The sequence below is a fragment of the Sinocyclocheilus anshuiensis genome, unplaced genomic scaffold, assembly GCF_001515605.1.
Source record: "Sinocyclocheilus anshuiensis isolate Anshui unplaced genomic scaffold, SAMN03320099.WGS_v1.1 scaffold1543, whole genome shotgun sequence".
NCBI classification, from domain to species: domain Eukaryota; kingdom Metazoa; phylum Chordata; class Actinopteri; order Cypriniformes; family Cyprinidae; genus Sinocyclocheilus; species Sinocyclocheilus anshuiensis.
Window position 1 is genome coordinate 198,625 of NW_015551074.1, and position 22,881 is coordinate 221,505.

The 22,881-nt window shown below is 40.2% G+C and overlaps 1 protein-coding gene across 1 annotated transcript; it reads left to right on the forward strand.

The window, feature by feature from the left end:
• Nucleotides 1-304: 304 nt before the first annotated feature.
• LOC107662233 (AT-rich interactive domain-containing protein 2-like) lies at nt 305-19,755 on the forward strand. The gene is made up of 21 exons (XM_016452172.1): nt 305-778; nt 872-965; nt 1,595-1,692; nt 7,197-7,330; nt 8,548-8,766; nt 8,850-8,917; nt 8,997-9,066; nt 9,196-9,446; nt 10,502-10,598; nt 10,686-10,895; nt 11,048-11,212; nt 12,146-12,221; nt 12,306-12,440; nt 12,568-12,761; nt 13,692-15,934; nt 17,267-17,406; nt 17,491-17,629; nt 17,711-17,781; nt 17,862-17,991; nt 18,072-18,163; nt 19,593-19,755. The coding sequence occupies exons 1-21, from the start codon at nt 687-689 to the stop codon at nt 19,753-19,755; spliced, it is 4,881 nt and encodes a 1,626-aa protein (XP_016307658.1). The 5' UTR covers nt 305-686.
• Nucleotides 19,756-22,881: the final 3,126 nt, after the last annotated feature.

Consider the following 22,881-nt stretch of genomic DNA (forward strand, 5'->3'; position numbering starts at 1 on the left):
ATATACTGAAATATATTAATTTAAATAAATCTCATGGTTCTTTGTGGGGATAGAAAACAACAAACACTTTGTCTGACTCAAGTTTTAATATTTTCATGACGTTAAACTGTCAGTTCCCTTCCCCCAACCGACGCTCACGGTTGGCTTCCGTTTTTAACTGTGTGGTGGAGTTTCGCGACTCCCCCTTTGCGCCAGCGAGCTCCGTCTATTGGTTTCGCGACTCCCCCTTCGCTCCAGCGAGCTCCGTCTATTGTTCATGAGCGGCGCTGTGGCGGTTGCAGTACCGACGCTTGCCTGATGGGGGCGCCGCGGAGCCGCGCGGCCTCGGGTCTTTTTGTCTGAACTGGATCCCGCTGCCGCTTCACAGTGTGCGCGATTAAACCGGAGCTGCGTCCGTCCCGCACTGTCAAAAAACCCACTCCAAACCCCAACACAAGCGCAGCCGGTGCCGTTGTTTCCCCGTGCAGCCATGAGCGGTGCAGCGGTGCCGTTGGACTGAGCTCGCTCGGGTTCGCGGGCTGCTCGGGCTGCCGTTGGAGCGGGTTTCTCCACATTCTCATCCTCCGTCATTTCTTTAACTTTTCAAACACGCAGCCGCGCCGGAGCGGAGCGGACCGGAGCATGGGATCCCCGGACTCTTAGGAACAGAATCTGAGCCGGGGCTTTGACCGAATTTCAGCGAAACGATGGCGAACTCGACGGGGAAAAACCTCCCCGTGCAGCGGAGGACAGGACAGGCTTTCCTGGACGAGCTGCGGCAATTTCACCACAGCAGAGGGTGAGCGGGAATTTCGCTCTTATTATAACTTGTGTGACCGGTGAGGGGGTCCGGACGGCTCACGGGTGCTCATTCGACTGTTTTTCTCCACAGATCTCCGTTTAAAAAGGTTCCCGTGGTGGGTGGGAAGGAGCTGGACCTGGGCGCTCTGTATATGAGAGTGGTGTCTTTAGGGGGCTTCGCGAAGGTAAGTTCCTCACACACACTAAACTTAACATTTTTAATTTCACACACACTCTTCCAGCCCGGTTTGGCAGATCTGTCTGCGGTTCTGCCGTGCATCGGCCTGTGTATGTATGTATGTGAGTGAGTGAGTGAGTGAGTGTATGTGTGTAGTGAGTGTGTATGGATTGGCCCCAGACGCGCACACACACTTTCACACACACACACACACACACACACACTCACTTCAAAATTACCGGGGCTTCACAACATCGATAACCCGGACCGAGGCTAAGGCACCGAATCCCGTCCGGACCCGTCGTGTACACCAGCGGCTTTATCCCTCTCGTGTGGCGGAGGATTGAGCGACTGTAGGCCGCACACAGGCCTGTGTATTCCGCGCTGTAAATACAGCCGCAAACCTCGCACAGATCCGCGGTCCGGACGCGGGGGTCCGGTGGGCTCGGACGGGTTCGCCTCAGAGCACCTTGTTTCCCGGCTGCTGGTTTGATTTATTAATTTCACATGGGAAAGTGTAAGTTAGCCGGAGTGCTAATGGGAGTTAGCATGCACACACATATACACACAGACATTCTGACACACACGGTCCTGCATCTGAACCGAACCCCTCTCACCTGTCTCATCACCCTACAGGTGTCCGACAAGAATCAGTGGACCGAACTGAGCGAGGATTTCAATTTCCCTAGGAGCTGCTCGAATGCTGCTTTTGTTTTGAAACAGTACTACCTTCGGTGAGTCTTTCTTATTCAGTTTCTGTCTCTGATCAGCTCCAGCACATGTGCTCAATGTTTACAGTCGCTTCTCTGCCCCGATGCACTCAAACATGCGGCTCGGTTCTGACTCAGAAGCGTGCGTTTTGGAGGATCGTATGTTTGTGTTGATGATTGCATTAAGGAGACTTTTTACAGTGTTTTTAATTTCAGCTCTTGTTGCGATGCTAATGCAACATTATGGGGCAAAAGTAATCTAAATCAGGTTTTACACCGTTAAATTGTGCTTCTGGACTTGTATTTGAGTCAGTTTTAAGGATGCATCTGTCAGTTGCATTGAAGTATTTTGTTTTCATGGCAGGTTCTGTATATTTGAATAAGAGGATTTAGTTTAAATAGCTTTAACCCTTTTCTAATTGCAGTTCTTTTTTTCTATAAAGTGTTATAATGCAACTTTACTAAATACGGAGTTTTACGGCATTTAGATGGCTATTTTGTACTTGCAATGCATTTGGGTCACTTTTAAGGATGCATCTGTCACTTGCATTGGTCTATAGGAGTCTTTTGTTTTGTAGGCATTTTTGTGGTTTGATTTTAGTATTTAAAAAAAAAAAAAGCTTCACAACATGCATGTGCTAATTCTTGTATATTTAAATATGAGACAGAAACTGTAAATGAGGCCTTAGTTTAGATAGTTTTTTGCCACTTATTGAGTAATGCATGGTTCTTTGTAAAATGTTCTAATGTAACATTACAAGTGTTTTAATATGTTGTTTTTCAAGTCTAAATCAGGAGGTTAGAGGGTTGTATTTGGGTCACTTTTAGGGATGCATCTGTCACTTGCATTGGTCTACAGGAGTCTTTTGTTTTGTAGGCAGAGTTTTGTCATTTATCTGGTTTGCATGTGCTGAGTCCTGTATATTTAAATAAGAGACAGGAAACTTTACAGTGGTGGATGATTGTTTTGGATCTGTGTTCAGATTTCAACTGTCACTTTATTTTGCCCTATAGAACGTGTTTTGTGCTTTCTAGGTTATCTGTGTGTTTATGAATGTGGTTAATGGTGTTTTACAACATGCACATGGTTGATTCGTGTGTAAACCACCAAAGACATTTCACCAGCTGTTACACATGCAAAATCGTACTGTTTTTATATATTTGTAGTATCAGCAGTGAGGAGCATACGGCCGTAGCACTGCGGTCTGCTCTACAGTGAGCACGGCTGCTGGTTTTCCACGTGCGTTTCTCTCTAGTTTAGTAGGTTATGGGGGGGTGAGACAGACAGACTTGGCAGCAGGGAGCGTTTAGGCTGTGTGGGCCGTGAGAAGGAGACATACACCTGCCATGCAACGGACTAAACGTAATTACCATTCTGCAAAGTGTCTTTTACCCGTCCCTCACAGTCATTGCAAGAGAGGTTGCGCCATGGAGAGATTGCATGAGCTTTAACTGGCTTTATTTGCAGCATATGCATATTTTTTATTAGATGTGCTCTCTTTGGGTTTTATTTTCATAATCAAAGGTCTCAGTGCTGCTCAGTTCTGATGTAACGCTGGTTGTTTTTGATATCCTGGAGAGGTTTGTGTCATGTTGAGGTGTATCCGTCTCTAAGGGATTTTGAAGCGCTCGATGGAAGCGAAGCCAAAGAGTTTAGACAGACATGATCACTCCGAGGAAATCCAGTAGCTGTAATGAAGAATCTTTTTTTTTGCAACATCAAATGAGAGAAAATCTCGGTATGTATTATGCAGTATTACATATTATGTGTGTTTGTGTAACTATAAATGTAAACACTCAAAACTAGTAATGTGATTTGAGCCGCAGGTGTTTTGATTGGATCAGGATGCTGGATTGTTTTAATTACAGATGTAACTTACAAAGACTTTTTTCCAGCAGCGTTCAAGGTTTATATCAAAGCCGCTGAAAACCTCGGAAGTGTCCCACGCGCGTCACACAAGGGAAAAGTCCTGCAGGGATTGAGAAGATCTTGCTTTAGCAGATCCTCATTTCTGTCGGATCTCACTTAGTTTGATTCACTCACCGACAAATGCTCGCTGGCTCCAAAGTGTCCCGTTTTCTCACCAGTGTGAGTCTTCAGACAAAAATGAAGGATTTTATGTACACTTGTTTGACGGATTGCAGTAGAACAGGTGTCTCCATTAGGACACTGTTGTCTAGTCTAACTCTTATCGCTCACGCCGAAAAGAGGGATTCGGTTGTGTTTACACACCGTTGCTGCTGAGGAAGAGCTGGCGAGGGATTTGAACTTGGGTCTTTGGGTTTGTGGTGTGATGCGCTTACCGCTGAACCACTCGGCACTGATCGGAGCCTGTGAAATGAGTCATTTAAATGTGGCATCTGCAATCAGGCACTCCGTCTGCCAACTAAAGAGGGGAGAGCAGCTAAACAACACATGTCAATGTCTTAATTGGCAAATAGTCTGTATCACAGCGTATCGGAGCATGTGTGATGTTGTGGTTCGTTCATTTTTTTTCTGAGACCAATCATTTATTCACTTTTGCGAATCGGTTGATTCAGTTCATGTCAATTAATTGATTCATTTGACTCATAATTCAAATGGTCCCCGTTTTTGAGAAATATTTGGTAATGGTTTATTTTACAGTGTCAATAGGGCCTTTCGCACCATGGGAACCTTTTCATAGTACCAGAACTAAGTGCGAAAGGCCCTTTTGTTACACAGTACATGTACTTACTAAACTAATAACAGTAAATTATGCATAATTACAAACTAACCCTAAAACAAAGCCTATAGTAACTAAGCACTATGTTAATCAGTATAACTCAATACTTAATTGTGTAATTACGCTGTATCAAGGACACCTTAAAATAAAGTGTAACCAAATTTTTGCTTCAAATAAATGTTGTGATCTTTACACTTCAATCATGCTATTTTCTCCCAAATGAAGTTCCACCTCATAGTTAATTGATTTGTGAATGCTTTGTGAATCTGTTTATTTGCAGATTGAACATCACTAACTCTTATTGCATGCAAATGAGCCTCAAATGCAGATTGTCTGAACACATAGAATAGGCTATAATTTCATTCCTCTGTTCATGTCTAGCCAGACAGTCATTGGTCTCAGATTTGTTTTTGGTCAGTCTGCTCTCAGTTTGGCCTTATAGAATGTAAATTTCGCATGTAAAATATGTAGAACCTCATGCTCATGTTATGATCAAGTGTTTAATTTATTCTAGTTTATCCCCAGCCTGCTCTGCTCTAGTTTAGTTTTACTGTAGTATTAAGGGGCTGCATTGCATATACTCTGTTTGAATTCTGTTTGAAGATGTATTTGTTGCATAACTGTTATCTGTAGTCCTATTTGATTTTCTCCTAGACACATTCCATATATTCAGCAGCTCCTGCAGGTGAAACTTGACCTTTTTCTTCTGTGTCTCCAGTAGAGGGCAGTAATTCTCTGTCTGGACCTCAGAAACGGGGCCGTTCACGTGAGCGCTGACTGGATGCCGTAGTTCCTCATCATTCAGCTTAATTTCTGTATTTACATCTCCGGTTTGGACAGCAGATGCTGTGTTTTTTGCCTTTTAGGTTTATGAATGAAAAGAAAGTAATGGTTGCTGGAGATCTGCCTTCCTTCAACATCTGTTTGTGATTATTGAGTGCTGCTGAAGGTCTTCATTAGCTGATTCAGGTGTATTTGATTAGTGCTGGAGATAAACTTTGCAGGAAGGTAGATCTCCGAGAACAGGACTGAGCGCCCCTGACTTAAATTGTACATAATAAACCTGATGATTTCAGAAGGTCCTCATTTAGTGTCTCGAGAAGCATCAGCCTGTAATCAGCTCTGGGTTTGTCTGAACTCACACGCTGACCTACCTGAGACGATCATCAGCATCTATATTACGTTTTTTTGATTAATTGAGTTGCAGGTGGTGAATATAACGTTGATATACAATTTAAAGTGATAGTTCACCCAAAATTTTAAATTGTCATTATTTACTCGCCTTCATGTCATTCCAGACTTGTATGACTTAAACATAAAAGGTTATTTTGAAGAATGTTGGTAACCAAACAGTTTCAGTTCCCATTGACTTTCGTTATATGGACAAAAAATACAGTGAAAGTCAAAGGGAACTGAAACCGTTTAGTTACCAACAGTCGTCAAAATATTTTCTTATTGTGTTCCACAGGAACAAGGTTTGGAAGCACATGAGGGTGAGTAAATAAAGACACCGTTTTCATTTTTGGGTGAACTATCCTTTTAATTGCAGCAAACAAGTTTTTGCGTATCACTGTAATTCACATAGCTAGATTGTGAAATAAATTGAAATTTTACAAGGGAGAACTAGCATTTCTCTAGTGGGTCTGGTTATCTGCTAGTTAGTTATCTTGTTCAGTGATATCAACTGTCTATCACTAATTAAAATCCTACAATTACACAGTCCAGTGAGTTGAATGGCTGTCCACGCTGTGTGTCCAGTACAGTGTGTTGTTTTCTAGTGTTTATGGAGTGCAGATATCTATTTATAGTGTTTGTATTGTAGCACGTGGGAGGTGTGTGTAAGTGAAAGCTCATTCAGTTGAGGGAACCACTCATGAGTCATATATACACACGGAGCAGGACTGTGAATATTACTATTTGACTCACAATACGGTTGATCCCTGATTCTCTGGAATAAACCACTCGTGCTTTCTGACCGTCTTTCAGTATGTGAGGTTACAGAGTTGTGTGATATGGTAAAGTGTGCCGTTATCTTGTGTTTTAAGTATTTTTAGTGGGGATTTAATCAAGTGTGATTTCAAGGTTGCAGACTTTTGCATGTGTGTTTTCTCTTTACATTTGACAGACCAGTTAATCGGTGTCAATGTCTGTTTGGCTGATTAACATAAGTTCTTCTTAGTGTCACTTCCGAAATCTTGTCAAATCTTAATGAAATAATGTGTAAGGTGCATCTTAAAGGAATAGTACACCCAAAAATGAAAATTGGCAGAAAATGTGCTTACCCTCATGCCATCCAAGATGTAGATGAGTTTGTTTCTTCATCAGATTTGGAGAAATGTAGCATTGCATCTCTTGCTCACCAATGAATCCTCTGCAGTGAATGGGTGCCGTCAGAATGAGAGTCCAAACAGCTGATAAAAACATCTCAATAATCCACAAGTAATCCACACCACTCCAGTCCATCAGTTAACGTCTTGTGAAAAGAAAAGCCGCATGTTACATACAAATGCTAATAGATTTTCTCAGTCCCTGAGGTAGGCAGGTTTGTCTGTGTGTGTTTTGCTCATGGAAATGAATGACATTCGCACATTATCTCTCCAAACAGTCGTCTAAATGCAGAAACCGACATCTGCTTATTTCAAACATGCTATAAAATGTGTACAATACAATTATAACCACTCAGTCTTTTAAACAGGTGCTCACTGGTCAGTGAATAAATGTGCCTGGATGTTTCATGTCTCTTAAATTTCCCCTGGGATCACGAGTGTGTATCTATCTGTCTGTCATTCTGTGTGCTGATGTCTTTTTCTGGTCTCTCTGCAGCTATTTAGAGAAGTATGAAAAGGTGCATCACTTTGGAGAAGAAGATGAAGAGGAGCAGCCGGGGAATCCTAAACATTTGCTTCCGATTGGTGCAATACCCACGTCATACAACTACCAGCAACACACTGTATCAGGTACAAATGAGCCCTGTCTGCTTCCCTGAGACTTAAGCACACACGCACGCACACACACACACACACACACACACAGCTGGCTCAAAGGGTTAGTGTGTGTTGGAGCTGCACCTGTGAGAACTCTTAATGCCATGAAGGAAATAGTACTCCTGCCACTGCACTCCTTTCAGAGAGACCGATGATATTTCCCTTTACATAAGGATTGGGGTAGGTTTTAGTCTCACTATTTGAGGACATGAGCATGTGAACTTCATTTCCAGGACTGCTCTGAGAATCATTTCGCCAACATTTTACCAATTCATGTGATTAAACTATCGTCAGATACACACACGCACTCAAAGATCTTCATGACAGTCTGCCAAAATGAGTTTGGTTTAATTTGAAAAAATTAGTAGAATGTACTTCTCAAAGTAATAATAATAAAAATTTGGTTTAGTAAAACATTTTCTCAAAGCACATGACACAGACGGTAACACAATTTTTCATCCATGTTTTAATTTTAGCAATAAACCTCTGATGTGCAGCACTTTGTTTGCTAAAAAAAAGAAAGGAATTATTAGATTTAAATTATAAAAGATTTAGACTGTATTAAATATTGTTCTTGAGTTTGCCATGAATATAGTCTTGTATGGCAAAAATCATAACCACAGTTTTCCATAACACATTTGTATTAAACTGTAAAGCACAGAATTCAGAAAAATGAAAACTGATGACACCGAATTTCTGAAAAAAAAAAAAAAAAACATTTCATAGGACACTGTTGTTGTAGACATCTTTTTTGATCATTAAAATTTCATATAAAGGTTGCACTATTTTACAGTATGTGCACTTCCTATGTGCTTATCTAATGAAATACGGAGTAATACAAGGTAACTATATTGGTTAAGATAAGGTTTAGGGGTAAGTTTAGGGTTATTACCCATTTACTTTTTTTTTGTACTTCAATAAGTACATAGTATGTACATGCAGAAGAGGATTGTAAAATAAAGTGCAATCAATATTTCATAGGGCTAAACCCCTAATCTTCTTTATGCTGATGTAGATCTTTTTGGGAGAAGTGAAGTTTACATATGTGGTCTGAACAACCAGATGCATTCACACCTGGCTGAGTCTAGTTTTGTATGAGTCTCAAGACACACTGTGACTGCTCACAATGTCTTCAGGAACTCTTTAGAAATATAACACAATTTATCTTTTGCTTATCCTTTGTTTGACAGACTATCTCCGCCAAAGCTATGGGCTGTCGACGGATTTCGTCCCTCCATCCGATTACAACAAACTGGTGCTGTCTCTCCTGTCTGGGCTCCCGAACGAGGTGGACTTTGCCATTAACGTGTGCACGCTCCTGTCCAATGAGAGCAAGCACGCCATGCAGCTAGAAAAAGAGCCCAAACTCGTCACGCTGCTGCTGGCGCACACGGGAGTCTTCGACGACTGTGCGTTTAATACTGCGGCTACTAGAGTATTTGCACTTTGGGACGGCATACGTGTGCTAACGTTACATATGTTTGTCTTTCAGCATTAGGCAGCTTTTCTGCTCTATTTGGGACAGACTGGCAGGAGAAAACGTCACGGGACTTTGTGAGGGTAAGAGAAGATGTCAACTTGCATTTCTTGCTTGCTTTCTGTTCTTGCGCTCTTAACTCTTGTTTTCTTGTCTTCATAGTTTTGGAAAGATGTCATTGAAGACATTGAAGTAAAAGATCTCATCTCAGACAAGAGCTGCACACCCCAAAGTATGTGGTTGTTTGCGTCCCGGCTACTCTTGTTTCCTTTGATGTGGTGAATTGTAGTTTGGCTTTGATTAGTCGATGTGTTTTAACCGAGCATTACTTAACACTAAGTGTGCATTGTGTATTTTTCAGACATATTGAAGACGAGGGACGTCTGCACTCCTCTCTTCCACCCAGCACGTGCCGTAGGCATCGGAGACGTCGAGGGCCAGCGGGTGTTGCAGGTGGCAATGATTCTGAGGAACTTGTCCTTCGAGGAGGCCAACATCAAACTCCTGGCAGCTAATCGCACATGTCTGCGCTTCCTCTTACTGTGTGCGCACTGCACCTTCATCCAGCTGCGGCAGCTGGGTCTCGACACGCTCGGCAACGTCGCCGGAGAGGTTAGTCCACAATCTACAAGGTCTTTATAGAGTGCTGCAATGACGAAATTTTTTTGTTTGCATCACCAAGATTCCCTTTTCAAAAACCCAATAGGATTTTTCCATCCATTGGCTTTTGGATTATTGCTGAAAATAAGCTCTGTGAACAACAAATGTTTATGATTCTTACACGTTTTGTGGTTTGAGATCTCTTAGGAAATTATATTACTCCACAAACACCCTCACATTTTTGTTACACTGTCAAACCTGAATCCATTTTACAGTTGTTGTTTTTTTGTTTTTTTTATCTAAGGCAAACATTTAGGTCCAGTTTCATAGACAGGGCTTAGCCTAAGCCAGGATTAGTCCATAGTTCAATTAGGACATTTAAGTAGTTTTTATAAACATGCCTTAGAAAAAGGCATTACTGGTGTGCATCTTAAGACAAAACAAAGGCACTGACATGTTTTAAGATCAGTCAGTGCAAGTTTCTTTCAGTTGAAACATCTCAGATTTACATTTTAGTCTAGGACTAGGCTTAAGCCTTGTCTGTGAAACCAGAGGATAGGTTTTATAAATTGCTCTTTTATATTATTTCAACTTATTTCTCACCATGAAAATAAAGAAGCTGGCATGATATTAAAACACCAACTAACCAATTTACACGTTTTATGCATCATAATAATCTTAACAAACTAACACAACTTATATAGTTGTCTTAATTTAAAAACATTTTCCTGAAAGATTGCTTTAGAGTAGTTTAGGGCTGTCACTAATGATTATTTTGGTAATCGAGTAATCGGTCGATTATTTAAACGATTAATCGAGTAACTGGATTTTTTTTTTTAATGATAAAAATAAACCTAAGCAAACAATAAACTTTAAAATGACTTAAAATACATATATAATAACAATAGGGCAGTAATAATTGGTTCAAACAAAATATCAAAAGCAAGTAATCATATGGTTTTATGGAACAAAACAGCTAATACATAATCTAATAAAACAATATAATCATAACTTATGTACATTATGTATTATATCAAATGTCATCTGTCTGTTTGTCCTTTTTCCAGCTTCAGTTGGATCCCGTTGATTTCCGAACAACTCATCTGATGTTTCACACCATCACGAAGTGTTTGTTGTCACGGGATCGTTTTCTCAAAATGAGGGGTAAGTATGTTTTTGGGTGAACCGTGTGTGCAGTAAAACGTACGGTTTTCTGTGAGAGTTGCTAATTATTTCCAATGCATCCTGCAGCCATGGAAATTCTCGGGAACCTGAGCAAAGTGGAGGATAATGGCGTTCTGATCTGCGAGTATGTGGATCAGGAGTCGTACCGAGAAGTCATCGCCCTCCTGACGCTGCCGGACGTCATGCTGGTCATCTCCGCGCTGGAGGTCCTGCACCTGCTGGCAGAGCTCGGGGAGATCACGTGCTCTAAAATCTCCTCCGTGGAGAGAAGCATAGGTACGCGTTCACACGTTTCAGTCAACGATTTCCTCCCTTCAAAACCGTACATTTATTGTGGTGTTTCAGCCTGAAAATTTGGTTGCCGAATTTGATGCACCACTAACCATCAGGAGCAGTGAACTGACATGTTTTGCATGTTCGTATATCAGATCTTCTAGTGCGGTTGGTGTCAGTGGACCTGCACACGTTTGGACCGGACGCCTTGACGGCAGTAAAACTCATCGAGCATCAGGCCTCGAGCAGTCAGGTCTCAGAGGTTCGGCCGCAGCTTGTCGAGCACGCTCCCCCACCCACGCAAGGCACTCCTGGCGCTGGTAAGTGTCCCATGCGTCCGCTTTCTGTTTTTGTGTGTGCTAGAGATGTGCAAAATTATATAATCAAATATCACAAGAAGTACTTTGTCTTTTAATAACCGTTGAGAATAAGTGATTTACACACAATGCAAGATAGGACAGATGCAAAATGCAGTAACACTTTATTTCATGGTGTCCTTGTTATACATTGCATGTACTTACTATAGTAATAACAATATATTATGCATAATTACGTGCAACTAACCGTAAACCAACCCTCATCCTGACCTTATTGTAAGTGCATATAATTAATTAACATTATTCAGTACTTAAATGTATAGTTACACTTTTAACTGGCGAATGAAGTGGAAACCAAAATGCACATTTACATCATGTCAGAGCTCATTGTCTGTCACACGTATTTTATTGGATTGTAATAATTCTACTCCTCTTTTAAAAATGGTTTTATACTGTTGAAAGTTTTTTTTCAAAGAAATAAAAATCTTACTGACCCCAAACTTTTATTTATAGGTTTTATGAAGGTAACTTTACCTCCAAAAATTCATGGAAATTAGCCTAGTTTTTTTTTTTTTTTTTTTTTTTTTTTTTTTTTTTTTTTTTTTTTTTTTTTTTTTTTTTTTTTTTTTTTTTTTTTTTTTTTTTTTTTTTTTTTTTTTTTTTTTTTTTTTTTTTTTTTTTTTTTTGCAGCGTTATGATAAAGCGCAAAAGTAGATTCCCTCATCAGTGTTTATGATATTAAGTAATATTATCAGAAAATAGGAGATAATTTTAAACAGATGTTGTTGTTGTGGCTACTGCTTTAAATCTTAAGGTAGGATTTTAAAATATCCCACAAAAAAATCAATATGAAAGGGTGAGTTGAAATGGAAAATGAATGAGGAAGGAGTTCATGTAATTTGTATTTACAGTGTGTTTGCGTTTGTTTGTTTGCAGTGAACAGGGCGCCTGTGCAGTCTACGCCTCCGCCTGGGATTGTGGAAGTAGATGGAGAGAAATTCACAACTCAGTGGTAAGATTTACTGTCTTTCCTTCTTGCATTTCTCAAATCTGTTATGTTTTCTAGTGTTTTATGAATGCTTTCTGCTCTTGGTAGGCTAAATGCTCATTTCGAGGTTCATCCAGACGGTTCGGTCTCTCGCTCTGAGATGTACTCTGATTATCTGGCGACCTGCAGCAAGATGGCGCGGGGTGGAGTGTTAACATCCAATAACTTCTACAAATGCCTGAGGTGAGATTAATAGAACTGTTGGACAGATGCTGTGAAGTTGTAGATGTGCCGTCCCAAATGGTAAATGTTGAATGCTTAAATTCGTCGCTCAAACACAAAATCAACGCTTTGCTTGTGTGTTTCTCAGGACGCTGTTTCCTAATCACACGGTGAAGCGTGTGGAGGACACACGGCTGAGTGGGCAGGCTCAAATCCATGTGGTTGGTGTGCGGAAGAGGCCGATTCCTCTTCCCGTCCAGCTTTATTATCAGCAGCAGCAGGCCAGTCCTGCTCCAGTTCCCAAACACGAAGCCCCCTCAGAAACCCCTCAGCCCCTGTCAGGTAGAGATACAGTTTTATTATTGGTTCAAGAACTCTCATTCTAGCAAGAGAGATATTTCACTCTGCACTTTATCTTGTTTTTTTTAACTGGTTTAAATGTTTCCTACTTAGTATAAACGGAATCTAGCACTGTTTTAAACACTCTGGTTTATTTTTACAAACTCTGAATTGTGGTGTGAAAACTATGTAGTGTGAAAATGTTCAAGTTGTGATGTTATAGCAAGTTGTTAAGCAACAGACAACCTATCATAAACCTATAAATATTCATTCACTTTGAAAATGGTTTCAGAAGACTTCAGGCAACAATTTAAGTTAAATAACCTTGTAAATATATAAATAAGAATATTAACCTTGTGCCATATGAAATCTGTTTTATTTTTTCCCAAATACTATTTTTTTTTTCTGTTTTAATAAAAAATTACACATCAATTGAACACACAAAATTTTAACAATAATAGTGCCCTATGAAATGTGTGTTTTTTTTTGGCAAACAAAGTGCTGCAACTGTTTACTTTTTAAAACATGGATGGAAAATGTGTGTTATTGTATGTTAATCTTTAATGTATTCTTATACTTGTTATTATTACTTTGAGACAAAGCAGTCTTTTTGCAGTTTAATATTCACAGACACTAGTCATTATCGTGATTTGAATAAGTGTGCGGCCATATTTTGATTTATTTATCCAAATTTTGCCAAATTCTTTGTTATACAGCAAATTCCATTTTTATGACTGGATTCTGCAATTCCGCCCATGTTTTCTGCATCATGAAAATCATAAGACCCTAGTTAACCCCATTGTGCAGTGCTGAACTTGAACACCAGATTTAATTTACCCAGGTGTAAGAATAAAACAAAAGCCCATACACTGTTTAATGCGATAAGCTAGTCGCATTTATAGCTGATTTGTTCTTTCTCGTTTGTCCATGCAGTGCTGCCTCCTGGTGTGGGAGGGCAGCTTGTCCGGGCACCAGCACTAAGCCTTACTGCCGGCCAGGCAGCACCACAGGTGGCCTTCACCATGCACGGTACGTCGCACGCCAACGCTCCCAATGCTCCTGCGCCAGCCCCGACTGTTCCACGACTCCCCATGAACCCTCCAGGACAAGCTGCACTTCCTCCTCCATGCCCTCCTGCCACCGCCCCAGTTCCCATACGACCCAATGACATTCTCAAAACAGCCATGATCCAGAGCTCCATCCCCACGGCCACTGCTGCACCTGCTGCTCCCAACCACAGCGGCTCACCTATCCAGCAGCCCCTGCTCCATCACGCTCCCGTTACACTGATCCAGCAGGGGCCGCCGCCCCAGGGACACGTATTTACAGGTCGAGTGCGAAGTGTTTGTCCTTCGGTGGCCCAACAGCGCATGCAAGCCCCTCAGGGACAGCAAGGTGCCCCTTCCCAAGAGGCTGTGGTGCTCACGCCGCCTCAGTATGTCAGTGCTCCTTGCACTCCGCTGATGGCAGGAGGGCAGGTCGTGACTGTCTCAGGCATGACTAGCAACCGTGTCACATTTCAAAATATCGCCCCCAAACCTGCACCACAAGCCCAGTCGCCACAGCCTCAACCTCAACAGCAGCAACAGCAAAGCTTAGTCATCGTCAGTCAGAATCAACAACCCAACACTGCATTCGCCCCAGCCATCCATCAAATCGTACTGACCAACCCCAGTCCTCAAACCATCCAACCGCAGCCCACGCAGTCTCCCGCTTCCCCAAATGCACCGATCCCCAACCCTGCCCCCATGCAGCAAGCCCCGCCCAACACAGTTAGCCATATGCTGTCTGTCAAGCGCCAGTTTCAGCAGACTCTGCCCCCTCCTCCACCCCCAGCCCAACCTACCTCCACAGAATCCAGTCTGATCAAACAGTTACTGCTTCCGAAACGCGGTCCTTCCACCCCAGGTGGAAAACTCATACTCCCCGCACCGCAAGTTCCCGCTCCTGTGAGCACCAGAGCGCCAAGCCCGCAAGTCATATACCAGGTGACCAACAGCGGTGCGGTGGCGTCTCAACCGCAGTTAAATGTGCAACTTATGCAGAGCCCCTTGCAGGCGACCGGTGCTGTTCCCATCTCCATCCTCCCAGGGCAGATCATTTCCACTTCCACCCCTGGCACCCTTCTGCAGGCTACACCCAGCAACCAAGTTACCTTCACAGTAGTGCCAAACTCTGGCTTCCCCGGCCAGGGAGCGCAGACCCCGCCCACAATCAACCTTCAGTTGACTCCACCTCTGCCAATTGCTGGAGCCACGCCCATTCCGCCTTTCCGAGGTGACAAAATCATCTGCCAAAAGGAGGAGGCGGCCAAGGACGCCACGGGGCTGCACGTCCACGAGCGCAAGATCGAGGTCATGGAGAACAACTCCGTCACCGACGGTTCGGCCAAAGCCAGCAATGGTGAATCCGCAGAGGTGGACGGACCTGCGGCCAAGCTGCTCAATGGGAGGAAGTTTGACTCGAGTCTACCTCCATACCACTCAGGGAACAGCCAAGCAGAGGCGTTGAACGGCCCTGCGGCGCAAGGCGGCGACAGCGGCGGCCCTGGGAAGCAGACGCCCTCTGACCCTAAAAAGCTAATGGTAAACGGGGTGTGTGACTTTGATCGATCGGATGCCACCCATCCGAGCAAAAACATTCCAAATCACAAGGCTTCCAAACACATGGGGAACGGTGAGGTGTTGTCGCCTCAGAAAGCGCACGGGCCTTTCGGCCTCAAGGACTCTCTTGCTGCTCCTCAGCAGGATACTGCCAAAGCAGAGCAGGCCGAACGCCTGGCCAATGGGCCCAGCCACGGCACTGAGATCTCCAACGGCCCCAACTCAGAGACATTGGGCCTGAGGCAACAGCACCCACCTCATAACCACTCCCCACCTCCGCCCGTTTCCGAGCCACCGCCCCCGGCTCCCCCGCTGCCTCCCGCTAACGGCACCTCGGAGAGCCGGCCGCTGAAGAGACCGCTGGAGGACGGGGACAGAGGTACCTCCGGAATCCCCAACAAAATGGGTGTACGGATAGTGACCATCAGCGACCCCAACAATGCTGGTAACTGCGCCACCATGGTGGCCGTGCCGGTGGGCGCAGACCCAAGCACAGTAGCAAAAGTAGCAATAGAGAATGCAGCGCAGCAGAGACCAAGTGTGCCCTCGCCGCTCCCTGAAACCAATGCTCAGGTAATGTGTTTTGATTCATGGTTTTAGAATGGTGCAGTTTACAACATAATGCTTTTTTTTTCTGTTTTTTATTACACTATCTATTTACATCTGTTCAGTTACTGTACATATGTTTAAAAGCTGTGGGTTTTTTCAGCACATATATAATCTACACATTAGTTTTATATTTATAGTTTACAGTACAAGTTTTTTACAGTGGGGTTTGTTCATATATCATTGGCCTGATTTATGTAACACTTTTTCTGGCTGTTGATAGTCCCATTAGATTAATGTAGATTAGATTAAAGTAGATTAATATGGTGATAGGAGAAGAAATCCAAAATCCTCTATGCAGAAACCTTTAACTACTATGTCAACAGATTGAAATGAATTTTTGAACCTGACTTCATCCAGTGGATACATTTCTTTACTGGAAAATTACGCATTTTAATATAATATAATTTGATATTTAATTAGTGCATATTTAATTATGAATTTGTAATACAAAACAACTGTCTGTACTGTGATTTTGTTAACTAGTGAAAGAATGATATCTGTACATGTTTACCTTATTCAATGATAGTGTCTTAATTAGAAACAAGTTTAGTTACTCGTCGGTTTTAGATGCTTGTTAGATGTTGATTTATTGAAGTTGATTTTATTTCCATGTGAACTGACTTCAATTGCTTATATTCCGATAAAGCTCAAAAATTGCTGTAATGAAAGTAAAAAGTTTTCATATTATAGGTGAAATGAACTATTATGCAACAATTCTTCAATAATTTTGTTTTTCTGTTGTTTTTGGACTGAAAAACATTCTTGCAAATTCATAAACTTTTTTTTTTTTTAATGCATTAATCCTACACGCTACTCAAACTTGCATAGTTACGAAATTATTTGCAGCATTTCGGTCGGCCAGTTTTCCTCAGGCTTACAAAATGTGCAAAAGTATCAGCAAATTTAACAACAACTCATTTAGAGCAGTTAATAATGACAAAGGCCACACCTCCAATTACAAAATCAAAATGAGAAAAAGAATCATAAAATAATCAAAGAAAACACTAGCATAATTCTAGACTCAAATGAAGTACCCAGTTTGTATAGTGAGTGATATTTACACATTTTTATTTTGAGTTTATTAAGTGAAGGAAAAAATTAGATATATCTTTGAATGATTCTGTGTGCATGGCACTTTATTTTTTTTAGTTCTTGCACATACTGTAAAAAAAACAGCAAGAATTTGTAAATTCACAACATGCTTATCATTTTATACTATTATTATTATTGTTGTTGTGTGCCATAGTTGATGTATTCAGACGTATTCCAATTTTAAATTTTCCTGTGTGTTAGCAGCCTGTGTCAGTGCAGACTCCGCCTCCAGTGGATCCGGCTGCACAGGGAACCAATCAGAGTTCTCCAGCACCCGCCCTCTCTCCAGATCAAGCACGTAAACCTGGACAGAACTTCAGATGTCTGTGGAAGGCATGCAAACGGTGAGGACGCGTGTGATGCGCTCTGCTTTACAGATGTTGTTCTTGAGAGGGATGGTTCATGCTAACTTTAACATGTTGTTGCAGGTGGTTTGACACGCCATCACAGGTGTTTTACCATGCAGCTACCTATCATGGCAGTAAAGACATGTACCCAGGGCAGTGCCAATGGGAGGGCTGTGAACCTTTTCCTCGCCAGAGACTATCCTTCATCACACACCTGCAGGCAAGATCCCGTCTTTCTCTTTTTCTATAGATGACATCTATCCCTTTGTGTGTTTGACTAATCCGAGTGCGTGTTTTGCAGGATAAGCACTGCTCGAGGGAAGCGCTCACAGCTGCACTCAAACTGGAGGAGCAAACGCAAGGCACTTCCAAGTGTGTATGACTTCTTTAGCTCCTGCTGGCTTATGGTTGTAGATGATTGTGATGGAGATTTTCACTGTGTTGATGTGCAGGTCTCCTCCAGCAGCCGTCAGCAGTCCTCCGCCTCCTCCCAGACCACAGAAAGCGCTCGTCAACCACCCCAGTGCAGCTCTGATGGCTTTACGCAGGGGCTCACGGAACCTGGTGTTCAGGGACTTCACAGTCAGTATTGCATCATGTCAACAATGACCGTTCTGCTGCTTATAGCTTGAAATGTTTTATTTGTGTTTTTTTCTGCTCAGGACGATAAAGAGGGACCAATGACCAAACACATTAGACTAACTGCTGCCTTAACGTTAAAGAGCATCGCCAAGTACTCAGATTGTGGACGGAAGTAAGTAAACCTTTTCAGTGTAGTTGTTGTGTTTGAGATTTCTAATTTGTAGCATAAATTCATAATAATTTATGCCAAAAGGTTATATATATATATATATATATATATATGTGTGTATGTATGTATGTGTGTTAATTAGTGCTATCAAATAGATTAATCGTGATTAATCGCATCCAAAATAAGTTTGTTTACACAATATGTTTGTGTACTGTGTATATTTGTGTTTATATAATAAATACACACACATACATGTATATATTTCAGAAATAGATGTAATATTTATAAGTCATACATAAATATGAATATATATATATATATATAAGTATATACATGTCTATATTTTTTATATAAAAATACATGTGTGTGTATATATATATATATATATATATATATATATATATACACGCACACAGTACACGCACATATTGTGTAAACAAACTGTTTAAAAGGTTTGTGTAAACTAACCCTAACCTAACCCTAATCACGATTAATCGATTTGATAGCACTAACACACACACACTTAAATATTATCAAGAATATTTTTGGGGTCATATTTCAATAATATAAAAGAAAACTAAGAAATAGTTTATTGTTCTAATATTGATAATAATATAATAGTCTATATACACTGTTAAGTATTGAAATATGAAATATTTAGATAATTTGATCATTAATGATTTTTTGTAGTACAGTACAAAAATTCTACATTGCAGTAATCAAAATCTGAGAACCATTTCTACCATTTCTGTGATTTATTTTGATTGTATTTGTTTTAGTTTACATTTGTTAAAAAAAAATCAATTTGTGTAAAATTGATCTAAGAAATCTTTTAATTGTCATGAAAATTTAACAATGCAAAAAAAAATCTTATCTTTATTTTAACATTGTTGGGCCATATTTCACATTAAAATAAAAAGATATAAGAAATCAGTTTTATTATTCCAATTTTAAAATATAATAACACTGAAAAGTATTTAAATATCATTAAATATTTAGATAATTTGATCATTATAAGAATTTTGGAGTACAGTACAAAAATTTCTGCATTGCAGTATTGAAATTTACAGTTACATTTCTACAAAATAAGATAAAAAGACACATTCTATACAATTTCAATTTCTGTAAGATGTAAGAAATGTTTAATTTTCATAAATGTATCTGCAAAAATTCTTAATGCTTTTAAAAGACTTCATTGTTGTCTTTTTAAAATGATTAATTCTGTTATTAATAATTATTAGTAAGTAGTAGTAATTATTATTAGAATTATTGTTGTTCTTAATGTAACTAACTAAATATTTTATATTTTGGGATGAAATGTGACTTTTTGGGATTCACTTGTTCCAGCTTGTGTTTAAAAAAACAAGAAAATCAGCATAAAGTAGGCTTCATAAATGTAGTCAGTGTCTGTCTGTTGTGTGTTTGTGTTCAGGTTGGTAAGGCGGCATGAAAACCATCTCTCTGTGCTTCATTTCACTCTTCTGACCCCCTCTTCACGCCTGGCCCGACGAGCACATTTTTATAGCCCCAGAGGAGTGCGGGGGGGATTCTGTGGGCGGGGCAAGTGGACAACGGTGCGGGAGAGGTGTGGCTAGATTTAGTTTTTTCTTTATAACTTGATAGCTTGGTTTTCTTACTTGAGCCGATTATATTTTCACTTATTTATTATTGAAATAAATACCAATATGAGTAGATGAGAAAAAAAATTGTGTAAATATTTGTGAATAGATATAAAGTGAAATCACCCTCCTTCATGCCGCTGCTGCCCGCTGGTATCAGAAGCATTACGTTAGTTGGTTCAGACTCACGTTTTTTTATTTCAGCCCCTGGTTACTTGTTTGAGATGTGATTCTATACTCAGTGGATGAATGTACTTAAACCCTGTAAATATTCTGCGAAGGTACTGATGCTGTAAAGTTTTGGGAGGGCTGGCGGAGGGCTACAGGTTTTTCTTTGTGGAACTGTGATTTTTTTTGTTTTTTCTTCCCTTTTTTGTACTATTATAACTTGTAGAACTCATTTTGCTGGCTGAAAGAGTATGAAATAATATATCATATGTCATTTTGTAGAAGAGATAAAAACATATTGAAGGTATTCCCCTCAACCTGTATTCACTGTAAGCGTCAGAGTACGAGCCCGACGGCCCGTACGTGATTCTTTTTGTATTTGTAAATTGGTTTAAATACATGGAGTTTTATACAGGTTTTCTCCTGTGTTCTTTGCTTTCCGTGCAGGTATGATATTTTCCTCCAGACCTTTTTTGTATCTTAATATAGTGTGGGATTTTATTGTACTATTTTGCGTTTTCTTTTTTGTTTTTTGCCTTTTTCTTTTTCATCCATTTACGACCACGCCACATTCCGGCTCCCGGACCCCAGGCTGTCCTCTCTGCTGTGTGTTGTGTAACATTTATTACTGCCTGTTGTGTTAGCATCCCAGCGGGGTCATGACCCCCACCCACCTCACCATTTCTGCAGTGTCTGTAGGGTGTGCGATGATACATATATCTAACAGTCTGATATAGATTGGCTTCATTTACTTTGGTGACTGTTTATAGTTTTTAAATAAAAGACTGAACATTTTTGACATACTGTTGACATGCCTTTTTTTCTTGGAACCCACCAATCATCTGGATAGAAATGTTTCAGGTGTGTTTGATTAGGATTTTTCATGAATCAGAGTTGAAAGAAATTTGTTTTAAATTTTTATTATCCATATAGAGAAATGAAAATTAAAATATATAAAAATAAATAGAAATGCCTAAAGCACATGCAAAATAATATAGTATAGATGCACACAAGGGGGGAAAAAAAAGGTAATTTTTATTATGCATATAGAGAAATTGAAATGCAAACGAGAGCTGCACAAAATATCCACCTTATTTTGAAATACAGAAATAAGCTATTTTCTGTGAATGTGTGAGACTTCCGACTCTTAAACATCTAGATTCTAGTGTTTATAATTACAACAATAATATAACATGAAATTAATATAAGAAATACCTGTTTGCAATATCAACCAGCATAACAAAGTTATGATTTGTTATGCCCAATCTTACATTAAAAACAAGGTTGATACAGTGAACAAAAAAAAAAAAAAAAAAATTGGATTTTATCTTCCTTACCTCATCTCAAGTTTACTGAAACTGGTAGATCTATGTTGCTTTGCTGTTCGAAATCAAAGATTTGTTGAAAAACTGTTTAAATCTCAGCCTCACCTATGACTGTCCTCCAGGAGATTGTGGTTTAGTTTATTTATATAGTCCATTATTTAATGTGAAGCAACTGTTGGCACTATAATAGGACTTTTATGGTAGAAACGGAAATGCAGTTCTAATAAGCGTGCCGATCTCTCAGCAGGAATAACAATAAATGCACGTCGAATTCACCAGGAATGAAAATTAAAGTGTATAAAAATAAAAATAACTAGAAATGTCGTTCTGTATGTTGCATAGAAACTGACAGCATGTCAATGCAGTTTAATAAATATTTGCATGAAGTGAAGTCTTAATTGAAGGGATGTTCTAGTGACTCTTGAATCATAAACTTTGAATGTACTTAAACATTTCAGACATAATACAGGACGGTGACGCTCAAAAGCGCATCATTAAGATGAGCCCAATCAGGTGTGTTTGATTAGAAACACACACACAGAGAGAGACAGTGTAATGTTGCACGAAAGTTTGATCACTTTAACTCCTAAGGTTCTTCCAGTGCGGCAGGAGGAATGAGGGACAGGGACGAGCCCGCGAAACAAGTAAGTTCAGAATGATAGATTGGATTATTAAAACAGGAATCGTTTCCGGCAGGTGTGCGTGGTTACCGCTCCACTTCCGTGTTTGTGGAGGTTATAATTTATTTTACCACATTTTTTCCATTTTTGATTTTTGTCGTTAGACAGTGTAATAAAGGAGACTTAAATATTTTTAAATTAATGAATACATTCCAATCAATAGAAAATAATTTATAGCGAGTAGTAGTAGTAGCAGCAGCAGCAGTGTAATTCACACAGTTCACCACAGGAGGGCGCTCAGACTCGAATTTTTAAAATGTTTCTAAAGAAAATAATTTGCCAGATTATTATAATTGTTGTTGTTGTTGTTGTTGTTTGTTGTTGTTATTGTTATTATTATTATTATTATTATTATATTTAGTAAAATAAAATTTTAAAATAATTTATTTACTTATTTTTGGGCTAAACATGATCATCACAAAGTTCACCACAGGAGGGCGTTCAAGTTCAGTTGACGCGCCATTTTTTTATGCATTTATTTTAACAAATGGGAGGTGTATATATAAATGTTCACAAATGTAAGATGTTTTTTTTTTTTTTTTACATTTGTTTTGTTTTTGCAGCTGCACAGAATAATCATTTTACAAAATTAATTTGATTTGTTGCAAAACAACGTTTGCCTATGGCTTGAGTTATTGACAGGAATAAACTGCATTAATGTTGTTCCTACACTTCACCACAGGAGGGCGCTCAGACTCGATTTTTTAATGTGTTACATATTTATGTCGCAGCAGTGTAATACACACAACTCGCCACAGGAGGGCGCTCAGAGCAGTGTAATACACACAACTCACCACAGGAGGGCGCTCAGAGCAGTATAATACACACAACTCGCCACAGGAGGGCGCTCAGAGCAGTGTAATACACACAACTCGCCACAGGAGGGCGCTCAGAGCAGTGTAATACACACAACTCACCACAGGAGGGCG